Below are 18592 nucleotides of genomic sequence, written 5' to 3'. Positions count from 1 at the left end.
GTTGCATCCATGTTGATGCAAATGGCATTATTTCATTCTTTTCTTACGGCTGAGTAATATTCCATTGTATATACATGTACCACGTCTTTAGCCGTTCATCTGTCGTTGGACATTTAGGTTGTCTTCATGTTTTGGCTATTATGAATAGTGCTATGAACACAGGGGTGCATGTATCTCTTTGAATTATACTTTTGTCCAAGTATATGTCCAGGAGTGGGATTGCTGGATCACATGGTAATTCTATTTTTAGTTTTCTGAGGACCCTCCATACTGTTATCCATGGTTGCTGCATCAACTTACATTCCCACCAACAGTGTAGGAGGGTTCCCTTTTCTCCACATCTTCTCCAGCACTTGCTGTTTGCAGACTTTTTTTTTTTTTTTTTTTTGCGGTACGTGGTCCTCTCACTGTTGTGGCCTCTCCCGTTGCGGAGCACAGGCTCCAGACGCGCAGGCTCAGCGGCCATGGCTCACGGGCTCAGCTGCTCCGTGGCATGTGGGATCTTTCTGGACCGGGGCACGAACCTGTGTCCACTGCATCGGCACACGGACTCTCAACCACTGCGCCACCAGAGAAGCCCTGCAGACTTTTTAATGATGGCCATTCTGACCAGTGTGGCGTGGTACCTCATTGTAGTTTTGATTTGCATTTCTGTAATAATTAGTGATGTTGGGCACCTTTTCATGTGCCTACTGGCCATCTGTATGTCTTCTCTGGAGAAATGTCTATTAAGGTCTTCTGCCCACTTTTTTGATTGGGTTGTTTTTTTGTTGTTGAGTTGTATGAGCTGTTTGTATATTTTGGAGATTTAGCCCTTGTCAGATGCATCATCTGCAAATATCTTCTCCCATTCCGTAGGTTGTCTTTTTGTCTTTTTTTTTTTTTATGGTTTCCTTTGCTGTTCAAAAACGTGTAAGTTTGATTAGGTCCCATTTGTTATTGTTTTTATTTCTATTGCCTTGGGAGACTGACCTAAGAAAACATTGGTACAATTTATGTCAGGGAATGCTTTGCCTATGCTCTCTTCTAGGAATTTTATAGTGTCGTGTCTTATGTGTAAGTCTTTAAGCCATTTTGAGTTTATTTTTGTGCATGGTCTGAGGATGTGTTTTAACTTTATTGATTTACATGCAGCTGTCGAACTTTCCCAACACCACTTGCTGAAGAGACTGTCTTTTTCCCATTTTATATTCTTGAAAGGCTTAAACATTTTTAAACCTACCTAATGATGGGCAAGCAAATAAAGCGTGTACGGTCATGCTGAATTACTTTTTTTGCATTCAACCATCTTTATCACAGATAGCCTGCAGTTCAGTTACTCTGCGTATATTAAAATTTTTTTTTTAAAGTCTGTTATTTTGATAACTTAAGTTTCTATTTCAATTCAGAACATCACAGCTTGTTTGGAGGTAACTATGAATTATGTAGGTACCATGTCAAATTCCAAGTACATTTCTGCTTCACAGGTTACTTTATTTAATAAGAACATTAATTTTCACCATGATGCTGTGGTCCACCAAATAATGCATAAACAGACACACATGCAGTGCTGAGCTGAATTTACAGCAGCATTCAAAATAATGAAAGATGTTTCATCTCTGACAGAAAAAACTTCCTAAATTTCCAAGAATTGGGGGGGAAAAAAAGCTAAACCACTACTGGAATTGACTTAGCTGATCTTTTTGAAGCATCTGATAACACGGATACAAAAATGGCAACATTTACCTTTCTGCAGAGGTCTTCTGCTAATGGAGCCAACATATTAATAGCTATAGCTTCATTTTATTTATGTACATAAGGAAATTTGGAATTGAAAATGAGCAAAATTAATTTAGAAGAGTGGTCACTTGATCTAAATGAAAAGTCATGCTTCACAGAGTGACATTTAAATGCAGTTCTTTCAGCTGCATGTGATAAATACTTAATTGTGGCTCAGTCTCCTTAAAATAATGACTAAGTTTTGAAGTAAATGCTAGATGCTTCTATGAACAGATTTGTTTCATTGGATTAGTGCTATCATCATGGCCCTCACAGTGGATGATAAATGGTAATAAACATTTTACTCAAGTTATCTGTTCATCAACAGCTTTCTTGAGAAATATAAACTTTTTCATTAAATATGCACTTTTAAAACCTAACTGCTGCTGAAAGAGTTTGTTACAGAATAGTAGCATTACCAGATAATAAAAAGGGATTTACACCATATGATAAACCATAAAGCCATTGTAGCAAAAACACTCAAACTCTATGGTGAGCTTCTTACCCCCTATTTCCCACACATATTTCACACACACCTAACCCATCACTTCCTACACTTCCCCCTGACTCCCCAAATGCCAGGGCATCCTGGCAGCTTCATGAATCTTGCAGGATATGGTGTGAGTCACAACACACCTGACTAGAACACCGAGGGCCAGGTGAGCAGGGGCAGGACTGGTATTAGAGGAAAACTCACACTAATAAGAAACAAAATGCAACCACCACATTATGTGGAGCTTACGGGTGTAGAAAAAAGCATATGCCTGATATCTACAAGTGTAGAGACGAAGGCAGAGATGTGACTGAGAACAAAGCACGGTTATTACCAATAATCTTATTATACACTCGTTCACTGAATGTGACAGGCTACAGAATGTCTAGTTAGAAGGAGTGAAAACATTCCCCTTTTTTCACCTGCCTATGATTTTGTCATTTTAGTTAATCATTCGTGTGTTTCTTTTGCTCAAATCTGTATATATATTATACGAGAATGTAAGTATTTCTGTAGATTTAAAAAAAGCCTAATCAGTGACTAATTATTTCCTAAGACAGCCTGCAACATAATATTCATTTGGTTCCAAATTTTCATGATGATGAAAACTTACGAATAAACACGTGCAAAAATTCTGCATGTTAAAGGATTATCTCATCTTATATTAGTAGAGGGTTATAAGATAAAGTGAATGTTACTAAAAAAGTAGAAAAAAATAAGGCCATTAATGCACACAAAGAATAAAGACAGTGATTCTGCAAAAGCACAAATCACGGTAGGAGTTTCATTGAATACTAATGTTCCTAGATGTATCCATGCTTACAGAAGTCTTTAATTCATGCTGTGTTTCAGACACTGGACTCCATGTAGTTACGTAATAAATTCTCACTACGGCCCTATGAAGTAGGTACTAGCTTCATATTATAGATGAGAAAATACAGAGAGGTCCAGTGTTTTGCTGAAGGCTCCACAGTGAAGAAATAACAGTGGATCCAGGATTTATACTCAGTTTGATTCTGAAGTTCATATGTACTCTCATTATAGTAAGAGGTGGGAGATCCTTGTGTAGAAATACAATTCTAAATTGTAGTTATGATTAGAGCTTTAAAAGGTAAAACCAAATTAATGAAGAAAATATACAAAGAACAAATGCCAGAGAGGGTGTGGAGAAGAGGGAACCCTCTTGCACTGTTGGTGGGAATATAAATTGATACAGCCACTATGGAGAACAGTATGGAGGTTCCTTAAAGCACTAAAAATAGAACTACCATATGACCCAGCAATCCCACTACTGGGCGTATACCCTGAGAAAACCAGAATTCAAAAAGAGTCATGTACCACATTGTTCATTGCAGCACTATTTACAATAGCCAGGACATGGAAGCAACCTAAGTGTCCATTGACAGATGAATGGATAAAGAAGATGTGGCACATATATACAATGGAATATTACTCAGCCATAAAAAGAAACGAAATTGAGCTATTTGTAATGAGGTGTATGGACCTAGAGTCTGTCATACAGAGTGAAGTAAGTCAGAAACAGAAAAACAAATACCATATGCTAACACATATATATGGAATCTAAAAGAAAAAAAAATGGTTCTGATGAACCTAGGGGCAGGACAGGAATAAAGATGCAGACATAGAGAACGGACCTGAGGACACGGGGAGGGGGAAGGGTAAGCTGGGACGAAGTGAGGGAGAGGCATGGACATATATACACTACCAAATGTAAAATAGATAGCTAGTGGGAAGCAGCCGCATAGCACAGGGAGATCAGCTCGGTGCTCTGTCACCACCTAGAAGGGTGGGATAGGGAGGGTGGGAGGGAGACGCAAGAGGGAGGGGATATAGGGATATATGTATACATATAGCTGATTCACTTTGTTATACAGCAGAAACTAACACACCATTGTAAAGCAATTATACTCGAATAAAGTTGTTAAAAAAAAAAAGAAACACTTGTATCTAGCGAGAATGTCCACCTTTAAAGTAGAGGCATGCAACGAAGGGGTACTTATTAAATAGTTAATATTGGCCCCTATGTACACAAGATATATAATCCCCCTAGACTGACTTTTAATATTAAAAGGCTGTGATGTTAAAATAATTTAAAACAGATGTTTTATTCTTTCCTCCAGAAAGTTATCTTGAAAACCAGTAATTCACAAAAGAAAAATCTACAAATGACATAAAGTGAAAAAGGGTTTATCACACTAGTAATTAAAGGTAAACTTTACAATATTTTACCAGATTTGTAAAGAGTTTAAAAAATCGTAATAGAACGATAATATCCAGCCTCAACAAAGGCTGAGGGAATGTGCACTACAGTGGCCACACCTGGTCTGGTGTGACCTGTTACAACTTCCATCCTCATGCGCTCTGCCTTCCCGTCACCAGGAGTGCCCGTCCTGCCGCTTGTGCACTGCGTCCCATCCTTTCTTGGGGGCTGTGAGTGTATCAGATGAGCAATTCTCTCTCTCCTACACTGTCGAGTTTCTCCTGTTTATCTGTTCATTCTCTTTAGCATAAGAACATGTTGTACTTTTTTTAAAAAAGTGAATTCTATCTTCAAAAAATCCCTGCTTGATCCCTAATCTCACCACTTTCTATTACTGCCCCATCTCTCTGCTCCCCTTACCAGTCAAACTGCCCAAAAGAACGACCAGGGCCAGCCGTCTGCAGGCTACCTTCCCCCGTTCTCTCCGGGACCCACTCAGGCGGGCAGGTCTATGTTCCCGCTGCTCCACCGAAACAGCCAGGTCATATTTTGCTTCACTGCCCAGCAGCATCTGACACAGCTGATGGTTCTTCCTCAGATTCTCTCTTACCTTCTCATCACTGGTTGTTCCTTTACTAGATTCTCACCCTCCAGAACTCTAAGCATCTCATCCTCAGAGAAAGCCTCTCTTTTCTCTATTTGTACTTATTTCCTAGGTGATCTCATGGATTTAAATGTTATCTATACTAGGGATGTCTATCTTCTCCCTTAAGAAACTCCAGGTCTGTATACTGACCTACTGCACTGACATCTTCTCCATGTGGTATCTAATCATCACGTGGAACTGAACAGGCCCCAAACTCCAACTTGTTCCGCCTGCAGTTTTCCCCAACTCCACCCTCTAGCTGCTCAAGTCAGAAAGCTCAGTCATCCTTGTTCTTTTGCTCATAGTTAATCCACCAGCAAATCCTGTTGGTTCTACCTTCAGAAAATATATATACATATCTCTGACCTCTACTTAACACCTCCACCAATATCACTTTGCCCCAAGCCACCACCATTTCTTACCTGGATTATTGCAATAGTCTTGTAACTAGTCTCTTTGTTCCAATCCTTGCCCTACTATTGTCTCTTCTTAACACAGCAGTTAGAGTGATCTTTTAAAAAAGTAGGATTTATTTGGCTATTTGGTGTCATAGAGAACTTTCTTCTTAAAATTTTTTTTTTAATAACAGGTGAGCAGTTATACTTGATTTTAAAGTGAAATCTTATGGGAAATGCCCCAAGCATGAGAACTGATGAAAGTGGAGTTGGGAGCGCAGCAACGTTCTGATGGGCAAATCAGTACTTCCTTCCTCATGCTGTTTAGGCACTTTGGAGATTGTACAGGGTATGAAAAACCACTGCTCTGGAACAACTTATAGAGCTATTCCATTTTTCTTGAGGTCTCAAAAAAATAGCTTTCTTAAAGAAATTAGGGTATATGAAAACTTGATTTCAGTCTAATCACCCCTTGGCTTCCTCTAGAAAATTGCGTCTTATGCGCAGAGTCCCGTTAAAAACCTTGACAGAAAGGTTGAAAAGATAGTCATTGATAGCAAACAACTATGCGATCTCAATCAATAGTACAGTTTCTTCTCTGACACTGCTTTATTATGCATTTATATAAAAGTTATCCTAATATTTTCTTCTTGTTAATAACTCATCTCTACTACTTTTCTACTATAATAAAAATTTGTTTAAACAATATTCTGTTCCTCTAGATTACAGATTCAATACTGGGACTTACCTACCACCTATTCTCTCATTCTCATGTCAAGAGAATACGATTTTCTTAGCTGGGAATTAAATGTGGTCACTTTTAAGAGAGAAAGGTGCACTAAGGGAAAAAAAGAAGGAATGTGAGCCTTCTCTCGAACAGTCTAAATACCTTGGCCCTTAGGGAAATATTATTTTGGACTCCACAGACTTGATTCCTCATCATGTTTCTTGCTGCTGATTCCGCATCAGTAAACTGGGAGTAATGGTTTCCCTCTACCTCACAGAGTGACCAATTGTCCTGGTTTGCCCCAGACTTTCCCAGTTTTAGCCCTGAAAGTAGTACTGGTTTAGCAAACTGGGATAGTTGGTCACCTCACTCCCTATATCACAGGAATACTGTCCAATGAGACAGGAGAAGGTAAGATAATTCAAAACATTTCATATACTTTATCTGAAAGAATCCACAGAGCTATTATTATTATTCTGTTTATTTTACGCCTATACTAAGTGATCCCTGGTTATGATGTGAGAAATGGTTCAGCTGCAACAACACATCTTAAGAAGGCATGCTTTTACTTACATGCTTAGGGAAACTACATAAATACCGTTCCTGATCATGAATCATTTGAAGAATTAAAAAGTTACAATTATCATATTGGAAGTACACTGAGTATTGGCGCCACAGATATATTACAGGGTATAAACAATTCAACCTTTATATATGAAAAGTGAGTCTTGTTTTATATTATGATCCTAAATGTATTTGCAAATGTTCATTTACCCCAAATGTTTGCATTTTTAATATCTTACCTATCACAGAGGCTTTAAGTAACTCAATTTTATCCTTAAGGCCTGCAGCTTTCAGATTGTCACAGGCACCTAGTAACTGTGAGTCACTGACGTCAGCACCCATGTAATACACATCCTGTGAGGGAAGAAATTCATATTATAAGTATAAATAAACCCATATTTTATGTAGTTAAGAAAATCTACTTGCATTTTCAATGATGAAAATGAAATTAATAGATTTGTTAGTTCAGGTTAAAACAAATTTAGAATATTTCTTTAAAATGACATTCATGGGCAAAAAACAGAAGTTTTTGTTAAAATTTTAAAAACTGTTAATAATATTTTACAATTACAAATGTCTAAGGAATTTAGGGATTTATATAATCTAGGTCATGACTAATTATTGTATTTCTATCATATTTTCCTAAATTTCTCACAGTGTTTAAAGAAATAACACAGCAATTTAATTAACCCTTCATAGTCTATTTTTATTACAGTTATATAGCAACTTGTATAATTAAAAAATAATCCCTAAATAGACAGTCTACCTGTAAATAATTGGTAAGTGAATACACACACACACTGATTAACGTAAAACATTGCCTGGTTTACCAAACTTTAGAACTTACTGGCCATTCTTTAGCAGCTTCCAAAAGTATTGTTCCAAGTCCACACATTGGATCTAAAACAACTGCACCAGCCTATAGACAGAAATGTTGATTTGCTATCATTAAATCTATTATAATAGGTAATATAAAAGAAACCTAACACTTGAGGAATCAATATTTCAGAGTAAAGACTCCTTTCTATACTTCATTAGGAATTTCAGGTAGTTAAAGCCCTAGTGCAGGTATGCTTGACACATTTAAAGATTAGGAAGGAGACCAGTGTGGCCAAAGCACAGTGAGCGAGAGGGGCAAGGTGGTGATTACGTCAGAGAGGTGGCCAGACTACTCCATCAGGTGGGCTGCATTACACCGCGTGCAGTCACAGCCACCGAGCCCTACAGGTTGAAAACACTGTGTAGCTCAGGCTCCAAGCCCACAGAACGACACCCGGGGCTTCTGCTCCTCTCTCAGCAAGTCAAACAGTGAAGTGGTCACCACCTGGAGCATGGCCACCGCTGTGGCAGAGGGAAAGAGAGCAAGACAGATCAGGCACTGGCTTTTAAAGGTGCCACCTGGAAGGGACATACATCATTTCCACCGACATGTCAGTCACAGGACACACACAATTTGAAGGGGCCAGGAAAGTGTCATCCTATCTGTACTTGAGAGGAGAACAGGAAGTGCGGAGAAAAAACTAAGAACTCTCCCATCTGGGCAGTGGGGCTGGGGTGGGGTCACATCACGTCAGATCTCGTAGGTGTTACAAGGGGTCTGGTTCTATGCTGAAGGGTGGGAAGCTGTTGGAGGGAAAGTAAGCAGGAGTAACACGATGTTACATTTCAAAGGGATCATTCTGGCTGCTCTGTTGAGAACGGATCACAGAAGGGCAAGAGTGTTACAGGGAGGCTAGTTAGGGAATCCAGGCAGAGATAACGGTGGCTTGAATAAAGAGTGACGCTGGTGGAAGTGGGGAGAAGTAGTTGGATTCTGGGTATATTTTAAAGGTAGAACCAACAGGATGGATTGCATGTGGCGTGTTAAAGAATGACAACGGTCTGAAGTGACTGAAGTTTTTGACCTGAGCATCAGGAAGACGAGCTGCCTGTTACTGAGCTGGGAAGTGTGGGGAGGAAAAGCTACAAAGGAGACGAGAGTATAGTTCTGGACATGTTCATTTTGAGATACCTCTTAGACCAAGCATGGATGTCAAGTGGACTTAAGCATCTGGAGTTCAGAGGAGAGGTTCAGGCCACAGATATAAATTTGGGAACCGTGGTTGTTAGTTTGTAAATGGTATTTAAAGCATCAAAACTGGATAAGCCATCTAGGAAGCAAGAGAAGTTAGAAAAGAACAGTCTATGGGCTGGACGCCGGTGATCTCCTAAGTACAGACATTTGGTAAATGAATACTCAGCAGTGCACACTGACAGCAGCACATCCTGACGTAGAACCTAGAGTGGTCCCGAAACGAAGTGGAAACACCCATTTCAAGAAGGAGTGATGACAGTGTCCACATGCTAGTAGATTAAGCAAGATGAGCTGTTTCAGTGGAGTGTTGGCGATGAGAACCTGAGGGAAGTGGGCACAAGAATGAGTGGGAAGAGAAGAAGTAGACACCAAATATGGACAACTAGTTTAAGTTTTTCTGTAAAGGGAAGCAGAGAAGGGGGTGGTAGCTAATGGAGCATGTGGGTTCAGGAGAGGGTTAATTCTTTTTTAAGTTGCAAGATGTGTACATGCTGATGGGAATGACCTAGTAGAGAAAAAAGTCCTCAAGTAGGCAAGAGGGAATGGAATCCAGTACACAAGTAACGGAGTGAAACAAGGACAGTTCATTTATTATAATGAAGACCAGGCAAAGTATGAGGGCGTAGATTCCAATATGTCGGTAAACTTGGTGGGAAGAACATGTTAAAGTTCTCTTCTGCTTCCAATACTTAAGTCAATTAAGAAGTAAGAGAATTCAAAGTGTGGGCAAGAAATGGCTGTAATGATAGAACATAAAATCCAAGCTGTGAAAGGGGGCTGAGGACAGGTGGTGAGTAGGGTCGCCTACTAGAGGTCCCACGGGGTTAAAGAACTGCTTTAGGTCCCAAGAGGAAGTGAATGCGAAAGAGAAGGTTAACAGCAGGATCCTTGAATCTGAGATGTTGGAAGGTATACCCTTCTGGGTATGACAAAGTCTAGGATGTGACTAAGGCAGATCGTTAGAGGTAGGGAAGCCAAGACACTAAGGGAGCAGACTACACAGTGGACACTGAGGTCGTAAAGAATTACGCAGGAGAAATGGTCTAAACCATTAGAGAAAAGATAGGAAGAGATCTGTAGACACCGGGATAATCTGATGGCATGCGCTTCTAAGGCAGTGAGAGATCTGGGGGCAGAAGGGGCGACGAGGCCAAGCAGGACGCCTATCCCACCTCCAGGCCCAGCGGTCCCTTGGTCTGTCTACAGAGGAGGCAGAACGCTCAGAGGATAGCCAGGACATCAGGGGGTACCTGATGGAAAGAAACAAAATGTCCTTCAAGAGAGAGAGACTTTCCCCTGGCATGAAATTATGGAGAGTATCACACGGGTCCCCCATGAAGGGGCAGAGAGTAACAAAAAGGATAATGATTTAAATGGCAACTTTAAGATTAATAGTGGTATGAGAACTAATCTTTATTAAGATCTTAAAATGTGCCAAACACTGTGTTCTTTCTCCCCCATGGTCCCTGTTCAATGAGGTAATTTGACCTTAAGTATCTTTCAGTGTCTATTTTACTGTAGGACCTTTTCTATCCATGACATTTGGGTACACAGGCAGAAGCAGAGAAGTATTTCCATATGCTTATGAGATTTATAGAACTTGGTTTTCCTTACTTGTTATGATATATAGGAAGAACAGTTTATAGTAAACATGAAAAAGATCTAACGACCCCAGACTTAAGTTTCATTTTTCGTGGCACTGGCCTACCTGAGGTTGAGCTGCTTGTGCACTGCTCTGGGTACCAAGCTCCAAAGAGGGGCCTGGATCAATGCTGGATACTGGGATCACTTACACGGTGGGTCACCACTGCATTCCCCCCAAAAGAACCCTGCTGTGCTATTTCTCACCTACTTTAACAGACCTTCTTTGTTGATGGTCACATTAGAGAAACAATTTTTACTTTCGGTCCTAGCAGGACAAACTAACAAAAGGGAAAAATTTCATTGAGTATTATCTGTGGATATTTTCGATCATTTACTTTCTATATTTCTGAAAATTGTATGTTTGTATCAGATAAAGGTAACATTTCAAATTTGTAGGTGGTTATATAAATTTATATGTAAAACTGTGGTGACATCACTGGAAGTTTGGGAAAAAATAAATTGTTACCATACTCCTCTCTCCTTACTAAAAGAAATTTAGGCTAAAGATTTAAATCAAATGAAAAAGAAAATCATGGATTCTGGGAACGTGGTAATATGGAAATAGCTCTCTCCTTGTTCTCTCAACTCTGAGCTACTTACTTCTGAGGCAAGCGATGCTCAGAACTACAGGCAACCGGTGCCAAGCGATGCCCTGGGCTCTGCTGAGGTCCCAGGAGAAGGAACCAGTATGAGGTCTCCTTGCCATGGGCTGGGTGGGTGATTAGAGACCAGCACTGGAACCCAGAGGGGAAACCACTGGAATCAGGGAAAAACCTGGTCTTCAGAGATCTGTGGACCTGCAGGGAGACCAGTGCATAGAAAAGTTTTCAGAGTGCCTGAGCATGGCTGACAGTCTCCTTACACTACCAAACCCAGGGGTGCCAGAGATCCACTTGCCTTTTACCACTTACAGGATTCCAGGCATTTAAAATACTTTACTAACCACACTTGAGCCCCAGTGAGCCAACAAAGAAAAATAATGACACATCTAAGGGGAGGAGGTCCCTCAAAACCCAGAGAGAACGTAGAGCAAACAGAACACACATCTAGTGAAATGAAACTTTTGGAGGGAACAGATAAACATGTGAAAAAAAGTAAGAGCTTCTAGAGATAGCAAAGACAGCACACACATACACCATTTTCCAAAGCTAAAAAAGACCATGATTTTAAAGCTAAACATTTCAATAAATAAAGTAGAGCACATCTTTGTGACTCTTGTTATAGTTTCTAAGATAATATCCAAGAATAACTCAAAACGCAGAGCCAAAATATAAAGAGATGGAGAGCATGTGAGAAAGGAAGCTTAACATGTTTATCACAGGAATTCCAGAAGCAGAAAAAAGGAAGTAGTTTAAGGTTAAAGACACTAAAGCAAAATAATTGAGGAAATAATAATTCAGTAAATAATGCACGAAAGCGTGCCTGAGGTGGAGGAAAAAAATGTTTTTTTATAATTATAAATTCCAAATAATAATTATTATAACTATGATTATTATTACTGTTGGGGTGCAGGGCAGGCCACCCCAAAATATGCTTCAATGGCACATTGATTATCTTGAATTAAAGTTACTTGAGAAACAGCCAGTAAAAAGAAATGATATTAACAAAGAAGGAATGAAAGAAAAAGACACCTCCTTTCCCCCTGAAAGCAGGAACTAAATTTCCCTTGTGAAGGTATCCTCCCACTACTGGGAGGAGATAGAAAGCATCCTTATCACCAGAGTTAGGGAACCGAAGGCTAAGAAAGCTGTATAAACAAACTTTGTTAGTTCTTCATTCGTCTGCTACTACAAGCACAAGCCCCTTTGTTTCATTAAATCTTCACAAATAATTGTTTCTTTGTCTAAAAATAATACATAAACAACCTGCTTTGGTCACTTCAGGGGTCCCATTTCTATTAGACATCCATGCATATGAGTTAAATATTTTTTTCCTCCTATTAATCTGTCTTGTGTCAATTTAATTATTAGACCAGCCAAAAGAACTCAAGAGGGATAGGAGGGAAGTCTTCACCTCCCTGACGTTACTATAGCAGAAGTCAACACTTACATACTTTCTATATGCTAGGCATTGTTCTAATCACTTGATAAATGCTAACTCACTTAGTCCTCACATGACCCTGTGAGATTATTATTTTCATCTTGCAAATGAGAAACTTAGGCACAGAGATGTTAAGTTATCTTACATAAAGTTTCCCAGCCAGTAAGTGGTAGAGCCAGAATTAGAACTCAGTCAGACTCACCGAGTTCTGGGTTGAATAGAAAAGACTCTTACATAAGTATTTACATCCTGGTGATATTCCTGAACTTTAAAGGATTAAAGAGAAAACTCTCATAAGCTTGCAAGCAGAAAGGACAAGACAGGCATAATGGAAAAGAAAAATCACACTGGCGTGAACTACTCACCTAGAACACCAGAAGTGAAAAGACAATGGAATAGCATCTACAGACCTCTGAGAGAAAAGGACTGCAACTCAAGAATCTTATACCTAGCCAAAGTGACGATACCCAGGTTGACAGGAGGAAGTTTGAGGATATATAGGAATCCAGACAGTATATTCCTCAATACCACATTTGAGGAAAGTAGCTAAGAAAAGACTAATCAAGCAACAAATAAACCTGAGCCGAGGCCTCAAAGTGAAGAACAAAGGTGAGGAGCAACGCACCTCACAATATATCTTCGTGCGTTTATACAGAAACGTGCATGTTACACACATTACATCTTAATGATTAAGGATAGGCTGTGTAATATAAGTGCAGAATAAGAACTTTTGAAACAGAGGGTCATGCTTTAAGGGAAATTCTGATACATAATAAATAATTTAGTTCAATCTAGTAGTTGGGAGTTGGGAGTGGAAGGCAGGAAAATGTTTCAAAGGTCTCATTGTAGGGAGGAGTAATTCTGTGGGGCAGAAGAGAAAGAAGTACCCTGGAGGTCTCATCTTATGATAGGGAAGAGCGGACAGAGGAGGGAAGATGAGAGTGTCTTGGTGGTAAAAACAGTGTCTTGGCAAAGAAAAGAGTTGATGTCTTGTTGTAAAGTTAGAATCGAGTCCCATGTGTTTAATTAAGAGAGCTGGGCGAGGGAGCCACTCATGGAATAGAACATAAAGTAAAATCCAACCTCAGGGAGAACAGTGAAATGATTAACTTGCTTAAACTAGCAAAAATAAAGAATAAACTGTCAGAAGTTACAAACAGAATAAAACAGGAGGAATGCAATCAGGTGTATCTATCATAATACTGAATACTCTCATTGAAAGACAGAGCCTATCAGAGTGGGATAAAAACAGAGCTGTGTTTATTAAAAAAACACACTTAAAACAATGCTGAAAATAAAGCAGTGTCAAAGAACTACTACAAAGGAAAATGCAAAGAGAAAGAAAACAGTGAAAATATTAATAAGACATGGTGAAATTTAAATTTAAACTTCCAACTCAAGATAATGAAAACTTCAATAACAAGGAAGAGGCACACTTCACAATGAAGCAGTAACATTCATAAAAGAGTATAAACCACACTACACAGCAGCTGAATGAGGTAACAACTAATAAAAATGCAAACTCTTAAAAAAATGTAATAACCTAATAAATTTCAAAATACCTCTTTCAGAACTGAGCAGATAGTAAAACAGTAAGTAAAGATATAAAGGCCATCTCTTGACTAGAAAATAAAATTATTTTCTTATGTCCATGGAATATTTACAAAAACTGATCAAGATCTTGGTTAAAGGACCTCGCTATTACATTAATAAGAATGAGACCAGTTTCCCTACCTTAATTTCTGCGAGAGAGGCCATTGCCCACGCTATGGTAGATCTCAGTCCTGCTGTCTTGATGTAAGCTCTGCTGGCTAAAGGAACCCTAAAAGAAAAGAACACCCAATATTACTGTATGTTAAAGAATATGATATAAACAAAAAATGAACCCATTCATATCTGTACCTCATTTTAACAAGTTCATACAACATGCACTAAAGTATTTCCTGTTAGAGAATATTTAACCTTATTACAAAATTACCTTCTCTAATTGGCACCTTGTCTAACCAGCCAGTGTGGTATTTCAGAAAGGTAAATTTTTTAGATAAGTGAAATTTAAACCATTTTGTGTTTAACTTATAAAGATTTAATCACATGACGGAAATCTTCCTAAAGTGTTTATAGACTTCCCTGACTTCCCACACGGACTAGACCTTGCCTTGCTGATCTGGAGTCATCAAGAGGAACAGACTGCACTGTGATATAGATGTAGTATGGGAAGCACGGCTGAATGGATGCCAACCCTTGAAATATGTTTTCTAAAAGGTCCCTTTGGTAAGTTTGCTTTTTGCTCATTTGCATCTTTCTCAAAAGATGGAATGAAGCATGACATTGCATTGCCTAAGATAATTTATCGAACGAAGGGCTGAAGCAGACATCTCCCCAATGAGTTCACTGGCCTCCATTATGTATCACTTTATACTTTCTCCTCTACCTAATCATTGCTACTATCGGTGTTTCCAGATTTGATACATATTTTCAGAAAATTATTTTTATGTTTCTAATGCAACGAACAAGCACTTCCTTGGAAATCTCAATGCACTTTTCTATTTCATGTATACAATTTGTTGGGAAGACATTACGGGTATGATTTCAAGAATCAGTGCCTGGTTGTTTTGGGGATAGGCTTGTTCCAAAGCCACTAAGGGGCTCTTCTACTAACATTACACAAAGCCACAGTGTTTTCCAAACCCTATTTCCTTTCATCATTTTATTTCTGCTCTTTCTTTGACTTTAAGTTATCCTGTTTTGTATGTATTTACTGCAAGCCTCTTAAGATCTTAGAATGAAATAATTATAAATACCTTATCAAATAAAACGGTATAATTGCATATTTACTATTATGAGGAAGCCCTGAATGGTAAACCCATGAGAGTTGTGGGTTTTTTTTCTCTTAAAAGGTTTTTCAGGAAATAAAAATTCACATTGTAAATAGTACTATATCCACAGATTTGGAATCTGGGATATAAACTTTGCAGGTAAAAAGACTATAAAACATTTTGATCAATGAATCTTGCTTCTGCAGGTTAAGTGCAGCAATTACCTTGCTACAAAACACATTAGTTAAAACCAAAATGAAGAGATTATTTTCACTCTAGAAACAAACGCAGAGGGAGAGCGAGAATTGGTATGGAAAACTGTCTTTGTCCATATATATTACAAAGTGCTTTTCTAAGCATCAGAGATTTATGTAGAACCTTTAAATTTTTAGCCATTATGTGCATATTTTTACTAATAGAGGTTTTATTTTATGGAAGCCAATTCTATTAATATGTGACAAAAGTGAACACATTCTTATTTTGCTTAACCTTGGGCAAAACTAATCTGCTATTACTTCAACAAAATGGCCTCATTATGTCAGTAAAAATAAAATTATTTGGGGGAAAGAAGTGTTCAGAAATAAACTCCTTGAAAATGAAAATAATTCCCTACTTTTGTAAAATCCGCTGATGTGTTTAATCAGAGTTTAGCTGGCTTTTACCTTAGTACAAAAATAAAGGTGTTTTTTCCTCCAGAAAGTAGGCATAGAGGGAACTTACCTCAACATAATAAAGGCTGTATATGACAAACCCACGGCCAACATTGTTCTCAATGGTGAAAAACTGAAACCATTTCCTCTAAGATCAGGAACAAGACAAGGTTGTCCACTCTCACCACTATTATTCAACATAGTTTTGGAAGTCCTAGCCATGGCAATCAGAGAAGAAAAAGAAATAAAAGGAATCCATATTGGAAAAGAAGAAGTAAAACTGTCACTGTTTGCAGATGACATGAAACTATACATACAGAATCCTAAAGATGCTACCAGAAAACTACTAGAGCCAATCAATGAATTTGGTAAAGTAGCAGGATACAAAATTAATGCACAGAAATCTCTTGCATTCCTATACACTAATGATGAAAAATCTGAAAGAGAAATTAAGGAAATACTCCCATTTACCACTGCAACAAAAAGAATAAAATACCTAGGAATAAACCTACCTAAGGAGACAAAAGACCTGTATTCAGAAAACTATGAGACACTGATGAAAGAAATTAAAGAGGATACAAACAGATGGAGATATATACCATGTTCTTGCATTGGAAGAATCAACATTGTGAAAATGACTATACTACCCAAAGCAATCCACAGATTCAACGCAATCCCTATCAAACCACCAATGGCATTTTTCACAGAACTAGAACAAAAGACTTCACAATTTGTATGGAAACACAAAAGATCCCAAATAGCCAGAGCAATCTTGAGAAAGAAAAACGGAGTTGGAGGAATCAGGCTTCTGGACTTCAGACTATACTACAAAGCTACAGTAATCAAGACAGTATGGTACTGGCACAAAAACAGAAATATAGATCAATGGAACAGGATAGGAAGCCCAGAGATAAACCCACGCACGTATGGTCATCTTATCTTTGATAAAGGAGGCAAGAATATACAATGGAGAAGAGACAGTCTCTTCAATAAGTGGTGCTGGGAAAACTGGACAGCTATATGTAAAAGAATGATTAGAACACTCCCTAACACCTTACACAAAAATAAGAACTCAAAATGAATTAAAGACCTAAATGTAAGGCCAGACACTATCAAATTCTTAGAGGAAAACATAGGCAGAATACTCTATGACATAAATCACAGCAAGATCCTTTTTGACCCACCTCCTAGAGAAATGGAAATAAAAACAAAAATAAACAAATGGAACCTAATGAAACTTAAAAGCTTTTGCACAGCAAAGGAAGCCATAAACAAGATGAAAAGACAACCCTCAGAATGGGAGAAAATATTTGCAAATGAAGCAACTGACAAAGGATTAATCTCCAAAATTTACAAGCAGCTCATGCAACTCAATATCAAAAAAACAACCCAATCGAAAAATGGGCAGAAGACCTAAATAGACATTTTTCCAAAGAAGACATACAGATTGCTAAGAAACACATGAAAGGATGCTCAACATCACTAATCGTTAGAAAAATGCAAATCCAAACTACAATGAGGTATCACTTCACACTGGTCAGAATGGCCATCATCAAAAAATCTACAAACAATAAATGCTGGAGAGGGTGTGAAGAAAAGGGAACACTCTTGCACTGTTGGTGGGAATGTAAATTGATACAGCCACTATGGAGAATAGTGTGGAGGTTCCTTAAAAAACTAAAAATATGGGCTTTCCTGGTGGCGCAGTGGTTGAGAGTCCGCCTGCTAATACAGGGGCCATGGGTTCGTGCCCCGGTCCGGGAAGATCCCACATGCCATGGAGCGGCTGGGCCTGTGAGCCATGGCCGCTGAGCCTGCGCGTCCGGAGCCTGTGCTCCGCAACGGGAAAGGCCACAGCAGTGAGAGGCCCACGTACCAAAAACAAACAAACAAAAAACTAAAACTGAAAATAGAACTACCATATGACCCAGCAATCCCACTACTGGGCATATACCCTGAGAAAACTGTAATTCAAACACAGTCATGTACCACAATGTTCACTGCAGCACTATTTACAATAGCCAGGACACAAAAGCAACCTAAGTGTCCATCGACAGATGAATGGATAAAGAAGATGTGGCACATATATACAATGGAATATTACTCAGCCATAAAAAGAAATGAAATTGAGTTATTTGTAGTGAGGTGGATGGACCTAGAGTCTGTCATACAGACTGAAGTAAGTCAGAAAGAGAAAAACAAATACCATATGCTAACACATATATATGAAATCTAAAAAAAAAAAAAAAGGTTCTGAAGAACCTAGGGGCAGGACAGGAATAAAGACGCAGACGTAGAGAATGGACTTGAGGACATTGGGAGGGGGAAGAGTAAGCTGGGACGAAGTGAGAGAGTGGCATGGACATATATACACTACCAAATGTAAAACAGATAGTTAGTGGGAAGCAGCCGCATAGCACAGGGAGATCAGCTCGATGCTTTGTGACCACCTAGAGGGTGGGATAGGGAAGGTGGGAGGGAGACGCAAGAGGGGCGGATATATGTATACGTATAGCTGATTCACTTTGTTATAAAGCAGAAACACACCATTGTAAAGCAATTAT

The 18592-nt window shown here is 38.8% G+C and overlaps 1 protein-coding gene across 5 annotated transcripts in view; it reads right to left on the bottom strand.

Moving 5' to 3' along the window:
- THUMPD2 (THUMP domain containing 2) overlaps nucleotides 1-18592 on the bottom strand; it is a 45667-nt gene that overhangs the window by 12801 nt on the left and 14274 nt on the right. For 2 of the 5 annotated variants that reach the window (XM_060026753.1, XM_060026756.1), the window contains exons 6-9: nucleotides 16099-16242; nucleotides 14297-14384; nucleotides 7652-7723; nucleotides 7044-7158 (exon numbers count right to left, since the gene is read on the bottom strand). In XM_060026753.1, the coding sequence (XP_059882736.1) occupies nucleotides 7044-7158; nucleotides 7652-7723; nucleotides 14297-14384; nucleotides 16099-16242 (419 nt within the window). The remainder of the gene's footprint in view (nucleotides 1-7043; nucleotides 7159-7651; nucleotides 7724-14296; nucleotides 14385-16098; nucleotides 16243-18592) is intronic. The other 3 variants (XM_060026754.1, XM_060026757.1, XM_060026755.1) reach the window with 2 other exon arrangements.

Source organism: Delphinus delphis, chromosome 12, assembly GCF_949987515.2.
Source record: "Delphinus delphis chromosome 12, mDelDel1.2, whole genome shotgun sequence".
NCBI lineage: Eukaryota > Metazoa > Chordata > Mammalia > Artiodactyla > Delphinidae > Delphinus > Delphinus delphis.
The sequence above is the reverse complement of the archived record's forward strand: the minus strand, read 5'-3'. Positions and strand labels throughout refer to the sequence as shown.